This window comes from Mustela nigripes, chromosome 12 (assembly GCF_022355385.1).
Source record: "Mustela nigripes isolate SB6536 chromosome 12, MUSNIG.SB6536, whole genome shotgun sequence".
Taxonomy (NCBI): Eukaryota; Metazoa; Chordata; class Mammalia; order Carnivora; family Mustelidae; genus Mustela; species Mustela nigripes.
Genome location: NC_081568.1, coordinates 96,706,385 through 96,718,599, shown reverse-complemented (window position 1 = coordinate 96,718,599; position 12,215 = coordinate 96,706,385). Strand labels below are relative to the sequence as shown.

The 12,215-nt window shown below is 38.1% G+C and overlaps 1 protein-coding gene across 2 annotated transcripts in view; it reads right to left on the bottom strand.

The window, feature by feature from the left end:
- Window positions 1–12,215, bottom strand: part of CDK7 (cyclin dependent kinase 7) — a 42,341-nt gene that overhangs the window by 19,788 nt on the left and 10,338 nt on the right. Inside the window, exons 3-8 of one of the 2 annotated variants that reach the window (XM_059418009.1) lie at window positions 10,470–10,503; window positions 9,484–9,551; window positions 8,006–8,074; window positions 5,387–5,497; window positions 4,180–4,298; window positions 1,449–1,548 (exon numbers count right to left, since the gene is read on the bottom strand). In XM_059418009.1, the coding sequence (XP_059273992.1) occupies window positions 1,449–1,548; window positions 4,180–4,298; window positions 5,387–5,497; window positions 8,006–8,074; window positions 9,484–9,551; window positions 10,470–10,503 (501 nt within the window). The remainder of the gene's footprint in view (window positions 1–1,448; window positions 1,549–4,179; window positions 4,299–5,386; window positions 5,498–8,005; window positions 8,075–9,483; window positions 9,552–10,469; window positions 10,504–12,215) is intronic. The other variant, XM_059418011.1, reaches the window with a different exon arrangement.

The window sequence follows — 12,215 nt, the reverse complement described above, 5'->3', positions numbered from 1 at the left end:
ATTTTTTTTTTTTTTTTTAAAGATTTTATTTATTTGACAGAGAGAGATCACAAGCAGGCAGAGAGGCAGGCAGAGAGAGAGGAGGAAGCAGGCTCCCTGCTGAGCAGAGAGCCCGATGCGGGCCTCGATCCCAGGACCCTGAGATCATGACCTGAGCCGAAGGCAGCGGCTTAACCCACTGAGCCACCCAGGCGCCCTTTTTTTTTTTTAATATTTTATTTATTTATTTGTCAGAGAGAGAGGGAGAGAGAGCGAGCACAGGCGGACAGAATGGCAGACAGAGGCAGAGGGAGAAGCAGGCTCCCTGCCAAGCAAGGAGCCCGATGTGGGACTCGATCCCAGGACGCTGGGATCATGACCTGAGCCGAAGGCAGCGGCTTAACCCACTGAGCCACCTAGGCGTCCCTTAAGGGCTATGGTTTTATCTTGGTAATGAATGAACTGTGTTTTGAGGAGCTGACAGAACTGACAGTTGACAAAACTCTTGTGTTTTTGCAAGTAGCAAAGCTGTCATGCCAGCTTATCCACAGAACCCATCATTAGCACAGGGATTACTATTCATCTTCAAATCTAAACATGTTACTGTTTCTTCTGTAAGCACGCACAGGAGTGAGCTTCTCCAAACGATGCACTGAACTCACACCAAACTAAACAAGATGTTTGAGAAGGTAATTTTTCTTTGTGGCATATAGAAACTATTTTCTGTGTTCAAGGAACTGAAAAGCTGTATTTTTGTGTCTTGGGTTCACAATTCTTTAAATATGTATCATTTGAGAAGAGTAAGGGTTGGAAAATGGAAAGTAGGGAGGAAAAAACTCCCAGCTTCAGAAGGATTCCCCACTATTCCTTTGCCTTCATCATTCAGAAAGGCTAAACTAAACTTTATAGCTCAACAAAAGTTTCTAAGGCACCATCTTTCTCTCCAGCAAGGGTAGCGAGACAATGATTTATTTCAAGACGGTTTCAGTCCAGGGAAATGCTATAGGACCACCATAACTGCTTAGTTTGAACAGAACTAAAATAATCTTACATACACTGCTGAGAGCGCAGCTGTAGTGGCTGGTTTTACACATTTCCTAAAGTGTAACTTTTAACAGCCCCAAACAAGAAAAGTCCCAGGACTACAAAAGTGCATCCAACACTTTTAGTTACAGCAGAGATGTTACAGTATTACAGCCTGATGAGTTTTATTATAGCTTTATTTCAGATTACAGAAATGATCTATAAAATCTTTATTGTCCTCAATAGGAGGTCTTCTCATCTCCCATTAACAAAAAGGTTGCAGTGGAGAAAATGCATTTATTTTTTAAATTGGTCTATTTGTTGGCTTTTTTTAGAATAATGGTGCTCCTCTCTGAGAATTATCTATGGGAACACAATTCTTATGCAAGTTATACAAACAAACAGCTATTACAATATCACAGTGTATATATCAATCCTAGACTTACCCTCAGAAGAAGCTCTGCTAAGATACAGCCAACAGCCCACATGTCCACACCTACACCATACATTCTAGCTCCAAATAGTAACTCAGGGGCCCGATACCACCTGAAGAACAAAAAGAAATGTAATTTTAAAGATGAGATCGGGGGACGCCTGGGTGGCTCAGTTGGTTAAGCAGCTGCCTTCGGCTCAGGTCATGATCCCAGCGTTCTGGGATCGAGTCCCACATCGGGCTCCTTGCTCCGCAGGGAGCCTGCTTCTCCCTCTGACTCTGCCTTCCACTCTGTCTGCCTGTGCTCGCTCTCACTCTCTCTCTCTTACAAATAAATAAATAAAATCTTTAAAAAAAAAAAAAAAAAAGATGAGATCGGGAGGGAGACAAACCATAAGAGACTCTTAATCTCACAAAACAAACTGAGGGTTGCTGAGAGGAGGGCGGGGAGGGAGAGAGTGGTTGGGTTATGGACATTAGGGAGGGTATGTGCTATGGTGAGTGCTGTGAAGTGTGTAAACCTGACGATCCACAGACCTGTACCTGTGGGGCTAATAATACATTATATGTTAATAAAAAATAAAAAAATTTTTAAAAATGTAATTTTTTTTTTTTAAAGATTTTATTTATTTATTTGACAGAGAGAAATCACAAGTAGATGGAGAGGCAGGCAGAGAGAGAGAGAGAGAGAGGGAAGCAGGCTCCCTGCTGAGCAGAGAGCCCGATGCGGGACTCGATCCCAGTACCCTGAGATCATGACCTGAGCTGAAGGCAGCGACTTAACCCACTGAGCCACCCAGGCGCCCTAAAAATGTAATTTAAAAATGCAATCACTAAAGTACTTCTGGGAGAAAACTCCTCAGCAAAACACTATCCCACTGATGAAATTCACTTTTATATATTCCATTAACTCAGGAAAAACTGACTATAAAACCTAGCAGTTCCAGGACACCTGGGTGGCTCAGTTGGTTAAGCGTCTGCCTTCAGCTCAGGTAATGATCCCCAGGTCCTGGGATTGAGTCCCACATTGGGCTCCCGGCTCAGTGGGGAGCCTGGTTTTCCCTCTGCCTGTGTCTTTCATGAAGAAATAAAGAAAAAGTCTTAAAAAAACAAAACAAAACAAAACAAAAAACAAGCAGTTCCATACTGGAAATGACACATATCCTTGGTCCACATACTTTTCCTTTTTTTTTTTTTTTTAAGATTTTATTTCTTTATTTGACAGAGAGAGAGATCACAAGTAGACACAGAGGCAGGCAGAGAGGGAAGCAGGCTCCCTTTTGAGCAGAGAGCCCAATGCAGGGCTCTATCCCAGTATCCTGGGATCATGACCCGAGCTGAAGGCAGAGGGTTTAACCCACTTAGCCACCCAGGTGCCTCTACTTTTCCATTCTTTTTTTTTTAGAGATCTGGTTCTTTTTTTAAGATTTCATTTATTTATTTGACAGATAAAAATGACAAGTAGGCAGAGAGGCAGGCAGGCAGAGAGAGAGGAGGAAGCAGGCTCCCTGCTGAGCAGAGAGCCCAATGTGGGGCTCGATCCCAGGACCCTGGGATCATGACCTGAGCTGAGGCAAAGGCTTTAACCCACTGAGCAACCCAGGCGCCCCCAACTTTTCCATTCTTAAATGATTAATGCCTTCTCTCTTCCTGAAACTAACTCTCAAAACCATCCTTCCTCTAAGCCACCTTACTTCCAACTTCACTGAAAAATATCCAAATAATGGGGAAAAAAAAAAGAAAAAAGAAAAAACAATTCCATGGACTCACCTATAGTCTTTCGTATTCACACAAGCTCACAATCTGCCTTTCCCATCTGTAACTTCAGATGAATTGTCCTGGACTGTTTTAATGCCAATATGTCAACTTGGGGCACCAGGTACCATGCTCTCTTGCCTATTTTCTAACATACTGAAATTCTTTCTCCTACATCAATGTTTTCTTCTTCACTAGACTTTTCCCACTAGTGCTCGAACATACGATAATTTCTTCAGTCTTAAAAAATAAACTAAAAAACAAAGTAATAAAGAAGAAAAACTTCTTTAGGCCCAACTTCCTGTAACAGCTACCTCCACATTCTCTGGTTATTCTGAAATAACCAGAATAACCTCTTACTATCTGCTTTTACTATCTCCAATTCTTATTTTCTTATCCTTTTTTTTTTTTTTTTAAAGATTTTATCTATTCATTTGACAGAGAAATCACAAGCAGGCAGAGAGGTAGGCAGAGAGAGAGAGGGGGAAACAGGGTCTCTGCTGAGCAGAGAGCCCGATGCAGGGCTCGATCCCAGGACCCTGAGATCATGACCCAAACCGAAGGCAGAGGCTTTAACCCACTGAGCCACCCAGGCACTCCCATCTTATCCTTTTAAAAACTCTTTCAGGGGGTGCCTGGCTGGCTCAGTTGGTACAGCATATAACTCTTAACCGCAGGGTCCTAACTTCAAGCTCCAAGTTAGACCTACAAGGAGCTTCCTTTAAAAAAAAAAACAAACACGGATGCCTGGTGGCTCAGCTGGTTAAATGTCTGCCCTCAGCTCAGGTCATGATTTCAGGGTCCTGGGATTGAGCCCCACATTGGGCTCCCTGCACCACCCTCTCCCTTTGCTTCCTCCTCGCTGTTTATGCTGTCTCTGTCTCTCGCTCTATTGCTCTCTCAAATAAAATCGTAACACAAAACAAAACAAAACAAAAAACTAATCCTACATAATATAAACTTTCAATTTTTTTAAAACCAGTTCTTACCTGGTTACAACCTGATGTGTATAAGCTCTATTGGGACTCCCAAATGATTTGGCCAGGCCAAAATCTGCCAGTTTTAGAACTCCATTTTCATCTAATAACAAGTTGTTTGGTTTTAGATCCTGTATAATGGAGATTTCAAATAAACATGTCAGCAGGTGGTAGAGAATACCATAATGCTACATTTAGTTGGCTTAACTTTAAACTTGGCAAAAAACAGGGTAAAACCTTAAATTTACACAACAATCAGTACTTTTTTTTTTTCATTGACTTAAAATCTTACCAATGCTAAAAAAGACTGGTTATATTACTTGGTGAGACCTTGGATCAAGACCTTGGGTCACTGAGCTTCAATTTACCTACCTCAGAGGGTTGCTGTGAGGATTAAATTTAGCGTTTTCTATAAAGAGGCTACTGCCTCTTTAAAGTAAACAGTTCCTGCTATTTATTTAGTAACAGTAATACACAGGAATTTCAGTAAATAAAAATATGATGCATTTAGAGAGGATGAGAAACAAATTCTTCTCTTTTAGCAATAACCTAAAAGGGATTCTAAGTTAAAGGTATGAGAATTACTGACTGTATGTATTCTTAGCTATTTATCTAAATAGAATGCCTAAGAAAATCTATCTATTGATATTATCAGCCTTATTTCAAGAGCTGAATGTTTCTAACATTGACTCAACCATTTCAGAAACTTCATTACTTCACAGAATTTTAGAGTTACTCAAATATTTTTTCTAAAAATATTTTAGTGTTGTAGAACTTAATCCAGACTCACTGTATTTTTTTCCCCTTGTCACAACAGTATAGGTATAGCACAAAGAACACTGGACTTAAAGCCAAAACATGTAGATTTTAATATTCTGTCAGTTACTAGCTACTGACCTTGAAAAAATATATATAGCCTTGGTCACGTGATATAGCAACTTAGCTTTTCACCTAAGAAAAAAATGAAGAACTGGGTCTCTTCTATTTCTAAACTTTACGTAGCATTTTATGATCTTCATGTCACTACCTGGTAGAAAACCAGGGAACACCAGAGGGAGTTCTGAACACTGAAGGGAATACCCAGAGGAAGATAGGGAAAAAATGGCCGGGCTCTATTTTTATTTTAAAATACACACATTTAGACCATTTATGTAATAACTGACTATATTACACTTGACTAAAACATAAAGAATCAATCATACTTGGTTAAAAACCTTACCCTATGTAGAATCCAATGCTGATGTAAATATTCTAACCCTTGAAGAGTCATCAACATGTAGGCTTTGATGTGTGATGGTGTCAACACAAGACTATTATCCTTTATTATAACCTGTAAACCCGGTGTATATATACAATTATTCCAAATAAATCACACCATATAAAATCACATACAGACATAAAATGAGTTTATCCATCATATAGGAGAATCTGAAGAAACACTGCCTAACTCTCCTTAGGAAGCACTGTGAGAATTTCCAGTTACATGATTAGGGCAAGTATCTCTGCTGGTGCATTCTTTCCTACTTCTTTGTTTAAAAGGCATTAACACAGTGAACATTTGTTGTTTTGCTTGCCCCAGGATGTATAGCCCCTACTGATAACAGCATTCAGCATTCCTTTGCGGTATCACCTGGTTAAAATAGAACTGACCACTACCAGTGTCCTCTAGAGGTAGATACATGACCCATGCGTAGCCAACCACCACAATGAAGCCTGCTGTCCAAAAGACTGGTTTAGGGATGGACATGTGATCTAAGCCAAGCTAATCCAACAGGCCAACTACTTAGTTAGAAACTAAGGGAACAAAGCAGCTCTTAAGGATATAAACCTAAGGTGCCTGAGTCACTACTCTGAGAAATTAAGCGCATGAAGAAAGGCCACAAAAAAGAAAACAGAGTCGAGCTAAAGTGCAAGACTGAGTTTTCCATGGCATTATTTGAGAACTGTGCTTAAAGCCAGTTTATTCCTACATTTGTAAGTTATATTAGCTAAAAGTTCCCATTTTCTTTTTTTAGAAATCAGATTTAGATAAAAGGTATCCTGGGCCGCCTGGGTGGCTCAGATGGCGGGTGGCTCAGGTCATGACCCCAGGATTCTAGGATCGAGTCCTGCATCAGGCTCCCTGCTTTGCAGAGAGCCTGCTTCTTCCCTCTCCCTTTGCCTGCTGCTCTGCCCCACCCTGCTGGTGTCTTCTCTCTCTCTGTCAAATAAATAAAATCTTTTTAAAAAAAGGTATCCAAATTGGCAAGAAGTAAAACTTACACTATTTACAGATGACATACTATATATAGAAAAACCTAAATATTCCACAAAAAAACTACTAGAACTGATCATTGAATTTAGTAAAGTTGCAAGATCCAAAATCAATATACAGAAATCTGTAGCATTTCTATATACTAATAATAAAGTAACAGTAAGAGAAATTAAGAGAATAATCCCATTTACAAAAAAAAAAAAAAGAAAAGAAAAGAAAAAAGAAAAAGAAAAAAAAAAGAAGTCAGAGTTAGGCAAAATATGCCCTTTTCAGTGCATAGTTCCATGTGTTTAACAAAGACATCCAGTTATGTAACCACTACCAAAATCAAGATAAAGTCCTTTAAATCCCACCCCTACCCTAATTGCCTCAGGCCCCTCTATACCTAATACTTTCCTCTACTCCCAACCCTGGCCACCACTGACCTGATCTGTTTCTTTAGTTTTGCCTTTTCCAGAATATCATATAAGTGGAATTATGCAATATATAGCATTTTGAACTTGAGTTCTTTCATTTAGCATAATACATCTGAGATTCCTCTATACTTTATACATATGAACAGTTCATTACTTTTTATCCCCAAACAGCATTCCATTTTACAGCTATACCACAGTTTGTTTATATATTCATTAGAAAAGGTATTTGGATTGTTTCCAGTTTCGGCAATAATGAATAAAGCTGGAAATCTGTGTACCAAATGATTTCTGTGTAGACATATTTTGGTGTCTCTTAGACAAATATCTAGCAGTGGTATTGCCAGATCATTCTTTAGCTGTGTATTTAACTGTTTTTTGTATTCTTATCAGCAGTGTATGAGAATTTTAGTTGTTCAACATCCCTGGATTGTCAGTTTTTTTAATTTTGTTTTGTTTTTTAAAGATCTTATTTGACAGAAAGAGAAATCATAAGGAGGCAGAGAGGCAGGCAGAGGGGGAAGAAGGCTCCCTGCTGAGCAGAGTCCAATGCGGGGCTCGATCCCAGGACCCTGAGACCATGACCTGAATTGAAGGTAGAGGCTTAACTTACTGAGCCACCCAGGTGTTCCTGGATTGTCAGTTTCTGAGATTCAGTTAGAATTAAGGAAAAACCCAAGATCTTATATTCTCAAAAGTAAAATAAAAAATTTGGGTTTCAGGGCACCTGGGTGGCTCAGTGGGTTAAGCTGCTGCCTTCGGCTCAGGTCATGATCTAAGGGTCCTGAGATCGAGTCCCGTATCAGGCTCTCTGCTCAGCAGGGAACCTGCTTCCCTCTCTCTCTTTCTGCCTGCCTCTCCATCTACTTGTGATTTCTGTCAAATAAATAAATAAATTCTTTAAAAAAAAAAATTGGGGTTTCAAAAGGAGGATATTCTGTGATAATATGGAAAAGGAACTCTAAATTCTCAAAAGGCCTAATATTCATTTCTCTAAAAGTAATGTCAATAAGGTACAAGGAACTTGGTAGACAGAAATGCTCTGAAATCCCAATCTCTGTATATAACACTGGGAATATGGCTGAATGACTCAGAAGAAAAAAGGAAATAAGCGTTTAGGATCTCTTCTGATAAAGAGAGAAAAGAAGTTCTCTAGGAATCTTAATCTTACCTCTAGATCAGTTTCCATAAAATCAAAGACAAGACTAATATTAGATTTATGTCCAAAAGCATCAAGGAGCTGCAAAGCAAAATTAAAAAAATAAATAAGTAAATAAAAATGTGATTTTCCATAAAATATTTGAAAAGATTATACCAACTAAAGTAATTCTTAAAATTTAAACAAGTATCTGGACTGTTGACAATTCCCAACTAAATCCGAATTATCTTATTAAATTTGACATTTATCCTTTATATTGCTAGGAATTAGTAATTTGAGGCACAAAAATACTAAACGTTGTATTTTTTAAAAGATCTTATTTATTTGAGAAAGAAAGAGATAGAGAGCATGCACAAGCAGGGGGAGGGGCGGAGGGAGAGAGAGAAGCTGACTCCTCGCTAAGCCAGGAGCCTAATGCTGGGCTCAATCCCAGGACTCAAAGATCGTGACCTTAGCCAAAGACAGACACCTAACCAACTGAGCAAGTAGTTGTGCCTAAACCTTAGTATTTTTAAAAAGTCACTAAATACTTAAGTTTTCCTCCAAAATTTTGAGGGTTATAATTAAGAAATAAATTAATGAAAACTTCACCTCAGTCTGCAATTTTGTGCTCAATATTTAAGAAAATCCTATAAATAGAAGTGGTAGCTATCATTCCTTATATGCACCCTCTATGCCAGGCTCTATTTCCAGGTACTTCACAAGCATTCAATCAATGAACTAGTCTTACTACAACCCTTGGAGGTGGAGTTATGGCACCGAGTTATAGGGGAGCTTACTCAAGGTCTTATACATGCTAGGGCTCTCGAGGCTTCAAAATGATTTTTCACAAAATTAGGCCATATGCCCATATTAAACTTATTTCATCAGTTGTAGAGTTTTAAAGACAATGCCTAGAGACGCCGAGGTGGCTCAGTCAGTTAAGTGTCTACCTTTGGCTCCTGGGATGGAGTTCCCGGCTTAGAGGGGAGTCGGCTTCTCCCTCTGCCTCTGCCCCTCCCCATTTGTGCTCACGCTTTGAGTATGGCACGTGCTCTCTCGCTCTCTCTCATGCTGTCAAAATAAAGAAATAAAATCTTAGGGGCGCCTGGGTGGCTCAGTGGGTTAAAGCCTCTGCCCTTGGCTCTGGTCATGATCCCAGGATCCTGGGATTGAGTCCCACATCGGGCACTCTGCTCAGCGGGAAGCCTGCTTCCTCCTCTCTCTCTGCCTGCCTCTCTGCCTACTTGTGATCTTTCTCTGTCAAATAAATAAATAAAATCTTAAAAAAAAAAAAAAAGAAATAGAAACTTAATAAATATTTTTAAAAAAACAAAGACATTGCCTATAGAATCAATTAGAACAGAAAATATCTATTAGCCTGTTAAATTTTTAAGCTTTTTTACAAGGTTCACCTAAAGCAATTCATCTTGCTGAGCCTTCAATCAACAACTACCACATTCAGAAATGACAGGGTCCCAAATCCCAGAAACAATTTAGATCATACTCACACCAATTATATTTGGATGACTTAGCTCCTGTAATAATTTTATTTCTCTTAAGGCTGTTCTATTTATACCTATATGAAAAGGCAAAGCAAAATGTGAAAAATAACTCTGACATCTCAAATCTTAAAAACGTTATTTTTTGGGATAGGTTAGTCTTTCAGGAAATAGCAGTGAATATCCTACAGAAAAATAAGGGCCATTTTGACAGTTTTTTTGACATCTGGTTTTATTTTATATTACTTTATTTTTAAAATAGCTTAAAATCACTATGATAAATGGTGAAAAAAAGTATTCACTTTGTAGCAGATCCCTTGAGAAGACTGCTGGAATAACAATATGACAGTGTGTAACATTAAAGCAATAAATAAGTCAACAGCTTCCTCTTTTTTGCATTATGAATATTAGGAACAGATTCTTGATGCTAACAGCAAAATAGTGGTAAGACTATTATCATTCCCAATACAAAGGATAGAACTCAAAATTAAAAATAATATCTGGTACTATCTGTTAAATAGAAGATGGGTCCTTTTCATAAAAACTAGTTCTTGATGACTAAATAAGACTTAACATGCTAGCACACAAAGCTATGGAGGAAAGGTAAAAACATGTTTTCTTCCATTCGTCTATTTCAGTGTGAGTTTTCCATACTTCCATGAGGTTGTATCCTGAATTTTCAAAGTAATCAGTTCAGAGAAAATAAAAAAAAAGAGTGCTTGCAACAATACCTTAAAGAATGATGAAGACAGCAAGACAAGTCACTGATAACCTTGTTGCCTTACATTTACTCAGATGACTTGGTTATATGACTCTTAACATCCAAATGGTGGGTATCACAAACGTCCTGTCTCTATCCTGATTCTCCATGCTAAGTTTACTCTTCTAGCACCCTGCAATAACCCTATCTAAACCGCTCAAAACAGATATGTTGCTAACTTCCTTAGTGAGAATAAAAACTTTTCCTGTTCTGTCAGATTATATTGAGTACTCACCATCTTTAGCTTCTGATCTATGTCCAAGTTTAATCTGGAGGGGGGGGGGGAAACCCAAACACATTAAAAATGTGTTATTTAGACTTAGTGCATAACATATAAATACTTCAAAAACTTAGCCACAACAAGAATATGTAGCAACTTATATATGGCCAGTAAGCAAGAAGCGAGTAGGAAATCATGAATCTGAAAGGCAAAATTAACAATATAAGAAAGGACCAAGTACCTATCATGCCTTGCCCCTTAAGTTTTTGAGTTACATTCAAGTAATGGAATTAAGAAAATAAATGCCTCCTTTATCTCTGCAAGATTAAATGTGGAAAAGTTACTGAGGGCATACTGACTAATAAACAACAACAAAAATCACTTCAAGTTGGGCGCCTGAGTGGCTCAGTGGGTTAAAGCCTCGGCCTTCAGCTCAGGTCATGATCCCAGGGTCCTGGGATCGAGACCCACATCGGGCTCTCTGCTCAGCAGAGAGCCTGCTTTCTCCTCTCTCTCTCTCTCTCTGCCTGCCCCTCTGCCTACTTGTGATCTCTCTCTGTCAAATAAATAAATAAAAATCTTTAATAAAAAAAAAAATCACTTCAAGTTGGCCTACTTGGGAGGAAATATATGACATACAAACATAAAATAACATGTTTAATATGCCCAATAGCATGTTCTTAGGGAACACATTTTCCCAAGAAGAAAAATTACAAATTATGTTGGATACAAAAAATGGTTAAACTGTTGTTACCATTAATATACATAACAAAACAAAAAAAGCAAAAAAAATTGCACTAATAGGTTTAGGCTTACACCAGTCTCCTACTCACTGCTTTATACAATGACTACATGTAATTAAAAAAAAAAAAGCCCAAAACAATTACTTCTGGAAAAACACAGTTATTCTACCTTTAAAAATATCCCCCAGCTAAATGCAAAATGGTGCACCCACTGTGGAAAACGGTATGGAGGTTCCTCAAAAAACTAAAAAGATAATTACCATATGATCCAGTAATTCCCCTACTGAGTATTTACCCAAAGAATACAAAAACACTAATTTAAAAGCTATATGCCCCTCTATGTATACTGCAGCATTATTAACAAAAGCAAACAGAATATTAAAATAGAATATTACTCAGCCACAAAAAAGAACGAAATCTTGCCATTTGTGACAACATGGATGGATCTAGAGGGTATAACATTAAGTGAAATAAGGGAAAGACAGTACCCTATGATTCATTCATATGTGGAAATTAAGAAACAAAACAAACTAACAAAGAAAAACGAGACAACCAAGAAACAGTTAACTAGAGAGAACAGGTGGCTATCAGAGGGGAGGCTGGGGGAGGTTGGGGGAAATAGCTGAAGAGGATTAAGACTATACATCATGATGAGCACTAATATATAGACTTGCTGAATTACTGTACTGTACACCTGAAACCAATGTAACACATCATGTTAGGTATGCTAGAAATAAAATTTAAAAAATAAGAATCTTGGTAATGATAAAAATAGATTAAAAGATGTAAATATATAAATATATCTTCCAACTGTATACTACAAACACAACTTTTTACTTAAAGGTAAAATACTATAGCACTAAAAAATATAAGGCACTCAGCAATAAATTTAACAAAAGATGTGCAAAGCTTTCCAAAACTAAGTAATAAAATGATATAAAAACATGCTTAAAATGAGACCAAAATAGGGGGAGGAGTCAAGATGGCGGAGAAGTAGCAAGCTGAGACTGCTTCAGCT